We start from the raw sequence: 16,506 nt of genomic DNA on the forward strand, positions 1-16,506 counted from the left end.
AGTTGTGCATGTAGTATAGAACTACATAGTTTGCACATCTTTCCATAGCGATGCAGGGCTTATAGTCCTCCTATATCTCCAATTTTTTCACAATTTGCCAGATATTCTCCTCCATTTTCTCACTAACTCCTTTTTTTTCGGTCGTTAAATGCTACCCAAAAATGCCAAAACCTTTGATCCATTTTTTTCCTTCTTTCTCCCCTGCACTGTGCAACTGTGCACTCTTACATCTTTAATGTTGGCATATGTACTAAACTTCGGTTTGATTATTTTTAGGAAACATACAAAGTATAGATTGCTTTACTTGCAAATTTTAACTTGTTTTCATTTTTTTTTCTTTTAATGAGTTTGCTTTGTAATTTTAATAGTATAATATGTTAACTTTAAGTGTACTGCTGTAAAGATTTTTAAAGCTTTTAATTTTGTCACATATAATTTTACATGTAGTTCAAATCACTGATAGTAGCTCAGTCGAAGTTTTTGAAAATGCCGTGTACAGATTTTCGTAACAATTCAACTTTGCTTCAAATGTTTCAAAGCTTGTAGCTCGCTGAAAAATGTAACTATCTCGAAGAAAAAGTGTGTTTTATAGGACTTGGCCTGCTTTTTTCAACTATTATTTATTTTGTGTGTAGATTTTCCAAGAATTTCAGAAATCGGTCTTCATCTCAGATTTTTTTTTGGCTCATTTTTTTCTATCTACTCGGTTACGGTTACAAATTGGAGAGGATAATGGATGGTTCTATGCTCCACTTAGGGTCTTCTAACACCTCCTTTTCGTTTGGCAGATTAGGTCAAATTCACCCTTTATACATATGTGTACATACAAGGTCCGGCTATTTATTTTCAGGACTGAAGTAACTAAGAGAACGAAAAGCCGGAAGATGGCGCAAATGATTGCATATTGAAGAGCGTTTTCTTGCGCATGTGCAATGCAATCGGCGCCATTCTGAAGTAAGTGGTTCTCGTGGAAAGGGCGTATTACACATAGCTCTTTAATTCCTGTTGTCACCATAATGCGAACTTTTTCAATTGCTCCCAGCGTGCGTACGAACTGCGGCCAACCTGTGTGTGAATCACCATCGACGCTTTTGCGCCCTTCCTAAAAGTGTTTAAAACATTCAAGAGTTCAAATGAACTTGTTTTAACATTTTGTATATAATTCTGCAGCTGTTTTGCCCAACTTGAAGCAAAATTTAATGTTAATTTTTTGCTCCCTTTTCACTTCGACGACAGGAATTCGAGAGCTATGTTTAACGCGCCTTTCCACGAGAACTGTTTAATGTACGAGTGTTATTATTATTATTATTATTTTTTTTTTTCAAAGTCCGATCGATCACGAAATGAAGACCACAAAGACAATGAAAACTCTTTTATTTGGAATATGTACTACAGCTTCCAACTACTTCTGGACCTAGTCGCCGCTCCAATTAAGATATTGTGGTACCATTTTTTCGATATCCTCGTCATAGAAGGCAGCCGCCTGTGCTTTCAGCCAATTCTGTATGCTGGACTGCAGCTTGGCGTCGGAGCCAAACATCTGTCTTCCTAGCCAGCGTTTCATGTGACCAAAGAGATGGTAATCGGATAGCGCCAAGTCTGGGCTGTAAGGAGGATGATCAAACACTGTCCAATCGATACTGCTGCAGGAGGCTTTTGGTTAAAGCAGCAGTGTGTGGGCGCGCATTGTCGTGCAGAAAGACAATGCCTGATGACAACGTTCCTCTATGTTTCTTCTGAATTGCCCTTCCTTCAGCATTCAGAAATCCAATTACAGCTTCTCACTTAACACTTAGCGGAAGACGCAATTGTTCGAGGCATGTTTCCTCTTTTACTGCGTGCTTCGAAATAACCACAGCGACCTGATGCACTGCACAATCTTACTTGAGAAACTGCGCAACAAATCTACGCACAGCGTCACCGGCTTGACTTTCTGGTTTTCACTTCGCGATCGATCGGATTTTGAAAAAAAAAAAAAAAAAAAATAACCCTCGTATTAGAAAATCCACAAAGGGTGATCCAATGGGGATAGTACCGCATTTTTTCTCTATCCTAAGGAGGAAACAGTGTTTGGCTCCCAAAGGAGCAAAGAATGTTTATTTAACTGTCAACAAGGACGAAAAAAAAATGTCTCACTGTTTTTACAACTGCCAATGCGCTTGCTGATGTAGCTCCACCAATGGCGGTATTTAAGTACGAGAGAGTACCCGACATCATTGTGGAAAGCGTCCCTGATGAATGGGACATGGGAAAATCTGAAAACGGGTGGATGACTGGGACAACATTTTTTGAATTTATCATATCACAAAGATATTTGAATCTTGGCTTGGAGAAAATGATTTTCATGGTAATTTTTCCCAGTAATTTTTTTCATGGATGGCCACTCATCGCACTAAACCTACCATTTGAATGGCTTTTGTATGAAGAAAAATATAATTATCATTGCTTTGCCCCCGAATACGATCCACTTCGTGCCGCCGATGGACGTCTCCGTGTTTAGGTCATAAAAAAAAAATCTGGAAGACGACAGTGCATAATTGGCGAGTGAAACACATGAATATAATGTTGAAAAAGAAATACATTTGCCCCTTATTGGATGAGGTCATAAGAGGAATCTCATCAGCAATAATGAAAAGTGGCGTCAGAAAATGCGGACTTGTATCTTGGGACATGACAGCCACAGTGGTATTCTCTGAAGAAATGATTACCTCGAATCCCACTGGTTCAAAACCTATTTCGAAGGGCGTTCAATAAGTGTTGTTGATCCTGGAGTAATTCATTGGCGAAGATACCATAAATTTATTTAAAGAATCACCACGAAATACTGGTCATATTGAGGATTCATCTCTCCTAATAACTTTGAAAAGAAACGCGAAGGTGTTGCCACATGGAGCTTGCTAGGGAAGAGATTTTGGATACATCTCAAGGGGGAGAGCGCTCATTGACGATGTGCTCAGAGAAGAGGTGTGTAATGCAGTATATCCTGCAAACGTTATCTTTCTAATCAGCAATCACTATTTGCAGGTGAAGATGACATTGAATTCAATCCATCCGAACCCCTCAAAGACTTTGGTAACGTCCTGAATCCCCCCCCCCCTCCCTCTTCCAAAAAACGAACCCGAGTCGGATGATCCATCCAGAAGCCGCATCAGTTGATAAATATAGAAGCTATTTTCAGTAAGTTACCACCCTAAAGCCAGGGATAAGGCAGAAATACATGAAATACACCGCCAGCTCAGTCAATTCCAGCCGAGGACTGCAGTTTCGTGCTTATTACTGAATATACTTGCCTTCTAAATTATATAAGGCCTTCAAAATTCGTGTTGAACCAAACCATTGTTTCGGTCACTCGTCTGGTCAGTGCTAATTCTGTATTAGCTACCAGTTTGTTTGGCACTCTTGGCTTCCTTAAGAGGTTTTCTATCTCTAGCTCAGTCACTCCTATGCCGGGCTGATGAGTGCTAATAAGCACGAAACTGCATTCCTCGGTTGGAATTGACTGAGCTGGTGGTGTATTTCATGTATAGAAGCTATTGTTCATAATGACCCCAATGCACCAGTGAAATCCAACAAATTTTCCAAGCATGTTGCAAAAACCACCGTTCGAACTCGGGAAATAACGCGTGTCAAACCTAAAAAGTTACCAGTACCGCGTCCTTTCAAATGTGCTCTCAGTTGGCCAGAACCTTGTAAAAAAGACCGTTAAATCTCGCAACAGGGAGTTAATGCCAAGTTGTTGTCTCTTCTGTTGAGTACGAAAATTACCTAAAGGTGAAACTTGATAAGAAAGCAAAAGAGGAAGAAAAATAAGAAAGAACTAGTGGTAGGAAAAACCTAGGAAAAATTCAGAGAAAGTGAAGATTAAATTCTAGAAGGGGCAGCTGAAAAAGAAAAGAAGAAAGCAATGAAGCAAGCAAAGAAGAAACTATCAGTGAAGAAAAAATCCAAGATTCAACCATAGCATTGTTAGACTCAAACATAGCAGGATATTTTATACGTGTTTAAAATTTGTATTTGTAAAACTTGATTAAATTGAAGAGTTCCTACCTTGTACTGTTACATAAAACATTGTTCGGAATCAGTAGGTACCTACCAATGACTTGCTTTGTGATTTCGACCTAAGTATATTAGTTTTTCCATTTTAAAGTTGGAAATGAAATTTATTTGAACTTTGACTTGTTTTGATTTCGACCTAAGTATTACTTTTTTCATTTTGAAGTTGGAAATAAAATTAATGTGATCTTTATTCATAGTGTCAATAATTGGTTCCTCACACTGTCAGTAATTGGTGCAAGCATGTCAGTAATAGGAGAAAACAGATGCATCCAAGTTTTAAGCATAAAAAATAATTGATTTATCGTTTTGATAATTTTAATGAGCGAAATGTAAAAAAACGATATTGGCTTAGTGGAAAATTTTTAAACTTTGGGGATCAAATAATAAATGCAGGAAAAATTGTTGAAAAACCAAAAAATTCTCCTTAATGTGTCATCAATTGGTGCTTTTACCCTACAGACTTTAAACGGCGCATTGTCTGTGGGGACTAACGGTTGACCTTGAATTATGCTGAAAATGAATAAGCGCTGCGCGCTCTTCGGCGCCTATCTCATAATCGGATGGTACAAAAAAATATTTTTGCAAAAGTTGTAGAGAATTTTATGCTCTACAATATTTAAAATATATGTTTATAAAATTAAACCTATAGGAAACGAGATATTTGCAAAAAACTGATTTTTGTGACCTTTGACCTTGAATATCTAAAGACGCGGACACGAGATTTTATGAGACTTTTGAGACAGCATTTAGAGTGTCAAAATACAAGTATATATGAATTTATAGCTTCTTATATCGCATTCCGAGGTTGACCCCCCCCCCCCCTTTTTTTAGCTAAAATGACTGGACTAACGTGTATGTGCGATGAGGGAAAAAAATAAACAAACACAACTGAGTTGAAATTTTTGATCAAGAACAGCCATTGGTATTTGCTTTTTACTGCGAAAATACATGTTCCTCGTTGTTGATTGAATTGCGGATAATCGAGAGTTTACTATATTTCAGTAACTGGGACACGAGGGCAAATAATATATGCGCCCAGAAACATGTTTTATTACGCTCTTTTGATTATTACTTATTTAATTTTTTTCCATTATTGCACTATTGTATGGTTTCCTAATATGCAATTATGCAATACCATGTTAAACTTATTTAAAATTGGTTCCATAGAAAACATGTACTTCATTGAAAATTTTGTCGTGTGATTTATATAGAAAAAATGAAGATTATAGAAGCATCCATCAATTCAACCAAGTACAATTCTTATGAATTAGTGTTATTGTTTGTTTACTATCAAAATTTTAACTTATTAAAAGTGAACTCTGAAGAAACAAAAACATCATGAGTTCACTGCTTGAAAACAGTTCTCCTACGAAATATCTTATTTCTCTTCTTCTACTTCATAAAAATTTTCGAACATTCTATAGTAAAATTCTACTTACAGGGTATGTACCCAAACTTCCTCCACTGTCTTCTGTTTCTATAGTTATAAATGCTTGATCCTCTTTGTAGCAATCTGAAAATATAAATACAGGATCATTTTTTTCTTTAAAAAAAAATAAACAAATCAAACTTGCGTAGGAGAGACCGGGGCAAGATGACTATGTTAACAATTTTTGTTGTTTATTAATTCATTTTTAAGGATAGTAAAATTAATTTCACATGAGCTGTTAGAGTAGTCCTTTGTGGTAGTAAATATATTACCATTTAATTTTTAAAATAAAAATAACGAAGGATATTTTTATTTTTTCATGACCTTAGCAAATCGTCATCTTGCCCCAGTACTGGGACAAGATGACTTTGACCTTGGGGCAAGATGACAACGTTGAAAAAGGTTGAACACATTTTATGTTTTGAATATGTTATCTAGTTTTAAAAATGATAACTGTGTTTTTACAGCTTATGAAGTACCAAATTAAGCGTAACCCATTGGAGCGTAATGTTGAAGTGTTAAGTTGTGCAGCGAACAATAGATACAAGTAAAAATGCCATTTTCATAACTGGAACATGCCTCATGCCACCACTCTTGACTTTTATAGCACTGGGTCCGTTCTTCTGTTGGAGGGTCACAATATTCCTCTTTACAAGCAGAGCATCTTATAACACTATTTTTTGTAGTTGATGCAACTGAATTGCTTAGCATGAATTGGACCTAATAAACTTGGACCTAAAGGAACTTAGCTTCAGTTCTTTTACTCCCTTTTTAGCTTTACGAGCTTATTTTCCCTGTTTTTTAAAATAATCTTTTTGTCCTTCCGCTTTGCTCCTTGTTCTGACATTTCTTTGATGGGTGTGTTTGTAAGAATGTTTGAGCTCAGTTTTCTGCTTCCCCCCCCCCCACATTGTGTTGCTTTAGGCAATGCATTGAAATCAGAAACACTAACAGGCTTCTTTGGTGCATCAGAATCGGCATTTGCCATAACTTCTGCTTCGTCTGGAGGGTTTTTATTTTGCATGTCCACTTCCAAGGTCTGAGGGTTAGCGCTATTTTTCTCAGTTTAATGGCCAACAACATCATAGTCCGCTAAAAACAAGAGAATAATGAGTCTTGATCCCTCATTCTTTAAACCCTTTTTATCGTCATTTCCAACTGTAGCTGACTTAAAGTAAGCGGTGCTCAAAAGCCCACCAATTTTTTTGTCTGTGATAGTTTGTCCTAGATGAATGACCATAAAGTTGTCACATGCTTGGCTATAGTAGGTTTTTAATGGACAGAGAAATGACGCATCAGGAGCTAGAGACGATGCGATGTGTGGGGTGGCAACCGAACTGCATGATAATGTTTTTTTCACTGCAATATAAGATAGCCTGCAAAGTTATGCGAGATTTATGATTGTCAATAATCAACAGAGCAAGTGATCCTTTGCTTGGTTTAATTCAGTCAACTAGTCATTTGGTCAACTAGTTTATAAATAGCCTCTGGTCACCGGCTTTCGAACGACACCTCCCTTGATTCAATGCGTCCTTTAACCTCAGAGGAGATAGAAACGCAAGATCGCGTGAACAAACACACAGACAAATAAGCGTTTACAGAATTTAATAAAATGGACAACATAGTTAATTTAATAATTTCCGAAACACGGGGCAAGATGACGAGCTCGTCATCTTGCCCCGCGTTTCGGCCCATCATCTTGCCCCGTGCCTGTTTGAACGGATTCTTCTCCATTGCCATAAAAGAAGGCGATTAATTGACGTTTATTCATGGTAACAGGTAGTATTTAAACTAAGTTACTCATAAATACTAAAGAGACACGATATAAATTGTCTGTATCTGTAGCAGAGCTTATTTACAAATGCATAAAAGTTAGATCGTGGCAACGGTGAACAATCAGAGCTTCAGAACTAACACAAATAAGGCGATTTCAGCGTCTCTATATTATTGCTGAACGAACAGCGGATAGGAGACCTTATAGTGTCCAGTAGATGCTGTTAACTGGGGAAAAACGGAAAAAATAAGGAATTCGTCATCTTGCCCTACCTTTCGAAATGGAAAAGCAGGACAGATAAAACGAAGAAGCAGAGAGATTTTCCCACCTTGGAACCAGATGAGTAAGTAGAACAAAATAGATTTCCTGTTCAATTTTTTTTTTTAAAGATTATTAACTTTATTATTTGGAATAACTTTCTTCAGTCAATTAATTAAAGAGGGAAACTTTAAACACACAAAAAAAATTAAATAAATAAATAAATAAAAATAACTATCAATATTTTGCATTCATACCATAAAGAAAGAGAAAAAATCGTTATTAAGCAGCTGGTAGCTAAATCCTTATTAAAAACAAAAACTGAAAGATGGTCATTGTTTGTCTCAAGTAGCTCGAATATCTGCCTTAGCGTTTTTCAAAATATACTGTCGAAATAATTGACGTGACAAACATCAGATTCCTTTGCTTTTACAATCATTAGGGCAGCGTTTCCCAAAGTGTGTTCGCGGAACCCTTGGGTTCCGCCGAAGTATAAGAAGGGTTCTGCCACGAGTTAGCAGTTGCATAAATTTATTTTCCACTAGTTTCAAGAAAAATGAAATAATATCAAGGATCTAAAATGTCGCTCCAGATTGATGTAGTAGTCATCACAGTGCTTTGCATCGCCATACCAGCATTATCAAGTAGCTACCATTTGACTTGAGGAAGGTTATTGATGAAGCTTCAGAAATAGTTCGTGCTGTCAAGTCTCGTTCTTCAGACAAGACTATTTAGCAAGATTTATGAAGACATGGGTAGGCAGTACAAATCGCTACTTTTCCATATAAAATATGCTGTCTATCCAAAACTTTAGATTTTATAAGGTTGTATGAACTTCCAGATGAAATAAATATTTTTCAACTGGAGCAAAAGGCATCAATATTTTCAGCTGTTTTCAATGTTTTGCATGAGGAAAGATGGCTGATAAATATCTTGTCTACATTTTTGGTGAACCGAACGAAGTGGCAATTTTCACTCTAAGAGAAACAGTAACCGTATTTGTTAGGAGAGAGAAAATAACAGCGTTAAAAAGAAAGATAAATTTTCGTGTTCCCTGCCTAAGAGAACAGTTGGAGCAGAACAGAATGTTTTGCTGTTTTAGAGGGAATTTCTGCGAGAAAAAATCTTTATAAAGAAAATGCAGAGCAACTATTTCGTAACATTAAAACCATTACTGTTCATTTGAGAAACCTATGACATAAACTATGATCGAGAATGACTCATTGCACTTCAGAGTTCAACTGCTTCAAACCAATTTTTTGATTCAGTTTCAATCAACAAATTTTGGTTTGGTGTTGAAATGGAATACCCATTATTGGATAATAAAGCTGTATCTTAAAACTCGGCCCGTAATAAGATGTCATTGCAAAACAAGCATTCCAGCCTATGCGTATACCCGACCCGTTATTGGATAACAAAGCTGTATCTTAAAACTTCTTCGGCTCGTAACAGCATATCAATGCAAAGGGAGGAATTGCAGAGTAATTTTTATGAGCCAGTTTATATTTACAAGGCAGTGGTGTAAACGGCCACCACGAGGTCTGCCGTTGTTTCATGCTCATTTGAATTTAATAAGGTTTTAGATCTAAAAATAAAGGACTTTTGCACATGTTGAAAGGAAAAAGGGAATTCTGTCCATTACTCATCCTTTCCTCATCCTATCTGTTACTGGGTGCTAGGGCTTGACCGATGGCATTTTTTGACCGATGCCGATTGTTGGTCGATTGTTCAAAGACGGCCGGTGGCAATTGTTTTTCTCCAAATGGCCGATGACCGATGCCGTTGGCAGAAAAAAAAATCTAACGGAAATAAATTGCTGACAATGTCAGGGATTTAAAGGATCATTTATTCATTTCACTTTACTTCCTTTCTACGAATAGGGAATTGCAATCACAAAAATAAAATCAGATTTCGACATAAATTTCTATTTTACGATCACTAAATTTAAACTTCTTAAGTTTTTTCGGTACATCTGTACATTCATATGTACTTAAGAACATAATAGATGACCGAAATATCCATTTTGAACACCTCCTCAGTTAATTATCGCAAGTTCTTTTGTGATGTCTTCATGCGCGTAGACTTGCGTCACTCAAAAACGTTATGAAATAGTAAGTTGAAAACTCATACGTACGTAGTATGAGCTAAAAGTTCGAGGACAAGCTGTATACCTTACCCTGAATAGTTTACATTACCGAAGCACATCTATCTACAAAATAGTCACCTGGAACGACTCTGCACTTCTGCCAACGTTCGTATAGCTTTTAGACGCACTCCTGGCAGCCATTTTTCGCAACCTCCTGTAAGGCCTCTTGCGCTGCTCCTTTAACTTCATCGTGGGGAAGAAGGCGACTTTCATGTTGAGGATGCACGGTTCGATTGGTCAATACTCTGATATGACAAACAAATAACATAACGTTTCGTCGGACTTAGCTCTGTGTGACTTTTACATGTTCGCAGCAAAAAAACATTTGCATGGAAGCCGCTTTCTTCCATCAGGAGAAGATAAAGCTGCATTACAGAAGGTTGCGAAAAATGGCTTCCAGGAGTGTTTTCAAAAGATATATGAACATTGGCAGAAGAACATAGTCCCTCAAGGTGACCCTTCGAAGGTGGATGTGCTTTGGTAATGTGAACTGTTCTGGGTAAGGTTTTATACAGTTTGTCCCCGAACTTTTGGATCATACTACGTACAATCTGTATAGGGTGATGTTATGCTTCTCATTTTTTGACTGCTGTATGATGAAAGAGAAAGAACAGGGGGGGAAAATGAAAGAAAAAAAATGGAAGAAAAACAAAGACACTGTTTAATAACCAATTGATTTATTTTTTTAAATTGAACACATAACTAAGATTTTAGTAATGATGTAACAATGTATGGATTTAGGTACACTATACACAGTTAAAAAATTTTAAATTAGGGGAGACTGGGGATACTTGATCCCTAGGGATACATGATCCCATAGCCAAAAAATGTACCAAAACCAATTAGAAGAGATTTGAAACTTGACAATGATATTAAAGTTATACTTGTGCATAAAAACTGGAAACATTTTGTTTTTTCAGCCATTTTGTTTTGGCTCAAGAAATGATTGTCTGAAAGTGTCAAGGGAAGCATTTTTTTAGGAAAGCATCCCGAAGTTTACATTATCCGTCAAATACAACAAAAAATACCGAAGTATAATGTTAAAGTATAGACAGTCTTTAATACTTGAGCCATATTTTTAGTAAATTGCTAGATTGTTAATAATAGAACAAGTATGTTTGTAAAAATCTCATATTAGGGCTACTTGATCCCTTCGTTAAGAGGAAAAAAATGAAACATGATCCCAGGGATCAAGTATCCATATGACAATATAGACATAATGAAAACAATATAACTGTTGTTTACTCAGTTGACATTAACTTTAAACATTCAAGATAATGTTAACATAATAAAATTTATCATAGCTTGAGTGATAAGATTTAAACAATCACTGTGTGTGCAGTAAATATGCTAAGCAATTAAAATATCAGTTCGCACTTGTAATCCACATAACACCTCAAACATCTTAACATAAACTAACTCTACTGATAAATTATGTTCTGATAAGCCCAATGAGCTTGAACAAGTTGAAATAGATGTCAAATCTTTGTTTGAAAGGGAAAAAAAAAAAAAGATTTTGCTATAGTTAGATTTACAACAAAAAAGTGAGTTGCCCATTATGTAGACCCATTAGCGGATAGAATGCAAAGTTGGATTTCTAGTGTTTGAAATAATTTTTCTGAAGCGAAAAGGTAATATGCTTAATCAATCTATTTTTTCTGAAAAATTGACAAAATATGTTAAGCTGCATACATCCAGTTGGGTTGAGCGAAACTTTAAGAACTACAACAAACGAATTGTTTGCAGTTGACTTTTCAGGTTTCAAAAACATATGTCATGTTTTCTTTTCTTTTTAGCCTACTTTCCCAGTAAAAGTCAGAAAAAGAAGAAAAAAGCGTGAAAGAAGGCTTAATGCATCTTAAAAATATCGCGAAAAACAAAAAAAAAGTCAAAAATAAATAAAATAATTAAATAAATATCGAAAAATTAAAAATTGGAAAGTAGGGTATTGAGATGGAGAAAAATGTCTGTCGGTCTGTCTGTCTGTCCCCCATCCCTAATAACTTTTGAATGAATAGTCCAATTCGAACAAACTTTTTTTTGTTCGAAAGATCTCGGCGAGGACAACCTCTTTCCCATATTTCACTTTTTGATTTGAACTATTTTTTGTTCAATTTTGAACAGTTCAAAAAAGCTTAACATTAGCGCCCACGGGGAAATTCAAGGCAATTCCGAACTGTGAGGCGAATTTGCTTCAAACAAACTTTGTAGGAAAAAGCTTTTGATGAAAAATTTGTATATAAAATATGTTTTTGATTTGAACAATTTTCCGTTCAATTTTGAACAGTTCAAATCCCTTAACATTAGCGCCTACGAGGAAACTGAAAGTCAATGTAGATTCCGTACTTGAAGGCGGATTTATTTCAAACAAATTTTGTTAGAAATAGCTCTTGACGCCAAACTCCAGACCCCGACTCCGAATCCGACTCCTGTGCCCGACAAGTAATCGGACTCCGACTCCCCGACTTCGACTCTGAATTCGTAGCTTTGGCAAAAATTTATACACGGAGGACAAATGACCGACTCCGATTCTTGGATATTCGTCTCCGACTCCTTTATCCCAAAATGAGATTGACTCCAACTCCGAATCTGCAGGTTTTAACTGGGAAATAATTTTTGTTGATATGATTTGTTTTTATTTTCACGCTAATGTTTTAATTTAGGTATTCAGTTTTTGGCGAATAAACTCGAAATCATTTATATTACTACATAAAGATATGCGCAGACGATTTTTTTTTTTTTTTTTTGGCAAGTGCATTAATTCATTTTAAAAATTATTTTTGGCAACAGGGGAAAAAGAAACGATTTTTTTATATGTATTTATTTTAATGAGCTTATTAATTTTAATTATTATTATTTCGTTTTGAAAGCTGTTAAAGATTTTTTTTAATGGAAAAAAGTGTATTAGCTGCTTTGTTTAAAAGGTGCTGCTATTTTATTTGCATCTAATTTTTTTTTTAGATGAGTGAGGAATATTTTATTCCTAGAAATTAGCTTAAAATTTAAAAAAATATGTTTGAAACAATTTGCGATTTTAGCTATTTTTGAGAATATTGATCAGGTACTAGAAAGTAGTATGGGTATACGAGAAAGTAGGCTCGTATAGTTCTAGACGGAACTTCTTGTTTATAAGTACACTGACACTTACATTTTTCTTCCCTCTTTTTTAAAATTAATTCAATTGATGAAACTCTTAATTTTATTATTGCAAGACAAGAAGCAAGTACGATGATTTTCGTGCCTGTCATCTTATTTTTTTATTTGTTGTAATTTTAGCTTCATTGCGCTACTTTTTAAAAAAAATTGTTAGTTTTATTTATAAAATAATGTACTGTTCACAACTGTATTGGTAACTGTTCAAAAGCATCATAAGTTCATGAAAGTTGGGTACATTTTTTTTACAAATGTCAAGTGAAATTTGAATCTGTGTTATTTTGTGTTTACATTATTATAATTGAGTAATGAAAATTAGAAATAGTGTTGATTTTTAGAAGCATTATGTAGAAAACTGAAATACATAAATAAATTGCCGATCTATATGTATTTTCTCATTGGGACCACGTATCCCCCATGAAGGGATCATGTATTCCTTAATGTGGAGATACATGATCCCTTTATGAAATTTTTGAAAAAAAAAAATATTTTACCAAAACTATCTGTTTAATTTCAACTTAAAAAAAAATGTCAGATAAAGGAAAAAATTACCTTTTGTACTTAAAAAAAAAAACTGGTAATTTGCAGCAGATAAAAAGTTGAAAACTAAATGGGGATCAAGTATTCCCATCCAGAAATTGGTATGAACAGAGCGAGGTTCTCAATACGCAGCTACAATAAACAAACTCGATATTTATACCAAGTTAATAATAACTGAATACATATAGGGGAAGGTATTACTCGTCCCAGAGGTGCCCACCTGGGGGGAGGGGGTCATGGCGCATACTGCGCCATTGAAATTTTTAGGGTCGGGAGAGTTGTTTTGAGGGGTATTTTTCACTTTTTTGTGGGCTCTCTTACTTTTGGTGCGGGGGTTTTCGCGATATTACGGGCACTCCGGCAGGGGTGGCTTTATATGTTTCAGAGTTTACTTTGGTTTCTCATTCATTATAAGAGTTCTCTTTTTCGAAAGAAGTAAAAGAGATTTCTGTTTTCCCGCTTTTGAGAGTAGAAAGTCGATCCAAAAACATTAAATCACATGTTAGTCGATTCCTTGTGGACGGTAAGCGAATTAAATTTTTCAACATTTGGTTTGGTCCCTCAACTTGGTCAAACATAGTCTAAAATTGCGTTTTAGCTTATTCAGTTTCAGATAATTCCGGTTGGGAACCTCTGCCCCCCCCCCCCCCCACTCTGTAGTCTGACAGCGCGAAAGATATCTATCTCTAAAATGTTTTTAAAAGGGAGAACTTGTGAATCTGTCATCCCTTGATCCCAGTGGTTGGAAGTAGCGCGCTACAAGTAGCGACGCTACTGTAGTAGCTACATTTTTGAGTAGTTAGTAGTGTAGCGCACTACTTTTTTTAAAAAGTAGTGTAGTGAGTAGTTAACTACAAAAAAATAGTACTTTGTAGCGATTTCTGGAAACTACTTTTAAATAAACTGAAAACAAAAAAGAAAGGTTCAAACGAATTTGATTGGCTCAAATTTCACACAAGTACATCAGCGGATGCAATGATAAATAAGACTCATAAAAATACGAGTTGACTTCAGGCATTTCATTTTGACGCCATACGTTCTATCTGTTTGACGCCATTAGTTTTTTTTACCGTTGTAGTTTTCACATTTCACCAATATTCATATTGCAAAAAGCACTTATTTTCGCGAAAATAAAGCTATCGGTGATTTCGCGAGTTGAAAATTTGGTGAATTTTATATGAACTGACCGAAGATTAAAAAACAAAAATATTTTAGCGAGGCTTAAATTTTTGACAGTATTCACCAAATAAAAAGAAGCTACTTAAAATGTTATAGAAAAGGATGAAATTGAACTGTTCTGGAGGACTTACAATAAGTACGAGCATTACAGTGTGTGAGAGTATGATAACGGACATTTTTCTTAATGTCTTCTGATGAGCTAATTTATCAATCTTTTTTGTTCAATTCTCTTACGGTGTGTGTGTGTGTGTGTGTATCAGGATCCCCCCCCCCCCAAAAAAAAATGGAAAGTTGATTTTTCAAGTCGCACACTCTCTTATATTTTATCGTTTTACATCCAAAAAAAAAAAAAAAAATCATATAATTTGAGCAACGGCAGCAAGTGCCGATTATGTCTGAAAGTGAATCAGCACTTGTGTAATGCTAGGCCAAATTGAAATAAAATGTTTTTTTAGAACCTCAAAATTTCTGTTGATAAAACGTTGCTCCTATACCCACATATGCACCACTAAAACATTTATTCAAATTAAAAACCATTTAGATACGTGCCTAACATTTATAATTTCCTTCAAAAAATTAAGTTTTTGATACATATTTTCAGAAATGTAAGATTTTACGAAATTATCAAGCTGAAAAATATAAACAGTAAAGTAGAAAAGTAGGTAATTAGCGTTAAATAGAAATGTTTGTTTTCCTGCAATTTTTAAGTCTCCCACATAGTACTCAAAGATCGGGTTTTTTTCCAGGTTGAGTTAAATTTTTCATTTAAAATATATTATTTTTTTACTATTCGTCTGTAATTGTTGATCTGTAAATGTGTTCGTTATTAATTTTTGAAATTGATGTTCTATTTAAATTTTTATGTAATTTTTTAAAAGATAACTGAAAAAAAAATCAATTTTTTAAATAAAATTATAAATTTTCGGTCAAGTGTGGCATATCTAAATGTTTTTTAATTTGAATAAATGTTCTTGTGGCACATGTGGGGTGTTGGGTACAAGGGCAACGTTTCCCAACAGAAATTTCGAGTTTCTAAAAAACGTTTTTTCTTTTTTTTTCTTTTTTCTTTTCTTTTTTTTTTTGCGATTTCGCTTAGCACACAAGTATTGTTTTACACTTTCAGGTGCAAGTCGGCACGGGTTGCCCTTGTGCAAATTATATGAAACTTTTTTTTCACGATTGTTTTGACACAAGAGGAAAAATACAAGAGTGTATGCGACTTGAAAAATTGACTGTCTTTTTTGAGGGACAGCCTATTGTGTATGCTTTTTATTTGCTTATTTTTTGGAAAGTAGCGAAGTAGTGACTACATTTCAAAAGTAGTTTGTAGTTACTACATTTTGAAAAAAGTAGTTGTAGTTGTAGTTAACTACATTTGTAACAAAGTAGTTGTAGTTGTAGTTCGCTACAAAAAAAATGTAGTTTTTCCAACCACTGCTTGATCCTGATGTCACCAAAGATAGCTGAGAATTACGGATTTAGACCTCAATGATGAAAAATTTCTTGGCAGATCCCCGAAACCTGTCTTTTCCTCTAACGTAGCAAACACAGCCAAAAAGTACATACTTAAACCTTTAACTATGAAAATTTTTCTGAAGAAAATTCCCACCCTCTTTTCTAAAGTCTCAACATATAGCCTAAAGTTACGTTTATAAAACTTTAGTACTTCAGTATCAATTTGTGAAAACTGTATATGAACCTTGACTGTCCTTGGATGTCCTAACGAGATCAAAGATAACTTAAAATACAAATTTAGGACTTCAATTTCGGAATTTTTCCGAGAGAGATCCCTTAACCCCTTCCCCCACTTCCCTCATCTAACGTCCCCAAAAATTAAAACTGCGTTTTGAAAACTTCACTTTTGAAAATTTTCCGAGGAAGGCATGCCGGATTCCGCACCCTTTTTCCTAACGTCTCCAAAGATAGCTCAAAATTTCATTCTTAGAAATTCGCACGGGTGGACTACCGCTT

General features: G+C 35.2%; 1 protein-coding gene across 3 annotated transcripts in view; it reads right to left on the reverse strand.

The window, feature by feature from the left end:
• Positions 1 to 16,506, reverse strand: part of LOC129232909 (serine/threonine-protein kinase haspin-like) — a 48,729-nt gene that overhangs the window by 8,271 nt on the left and 23,952 nt on the right. For all 3 annotated transcript variants that reach the window (XM_054867021.1, XM_054867015.1, XM_054867029.1), the window contains one exon: positions 5,496 to 5,569. In XM_054867021.1, the coding sequence (XP_054722996.1) occupies positions 5,496 to 5,569 (74 nt within the window). The remainder of the gene's footprint in view (positions 1 to 5,495; positions 5,570 to 16,506) is intronic.

Source organism: Uloborus diversus, chromosome 1 (genome assembly GCF_026930045.1).
Source record: "Uloborus diversus isolate 005 chromosome 1, Udiv.v.3.1, whole genome shotgun sequence".
Classification (NCBI taxonomy): Eukaryota; Metazoa; Arthropoda; class Arachnida; order Araneae; family Uloboridae; genus Uloborus; species Uloborus diversus.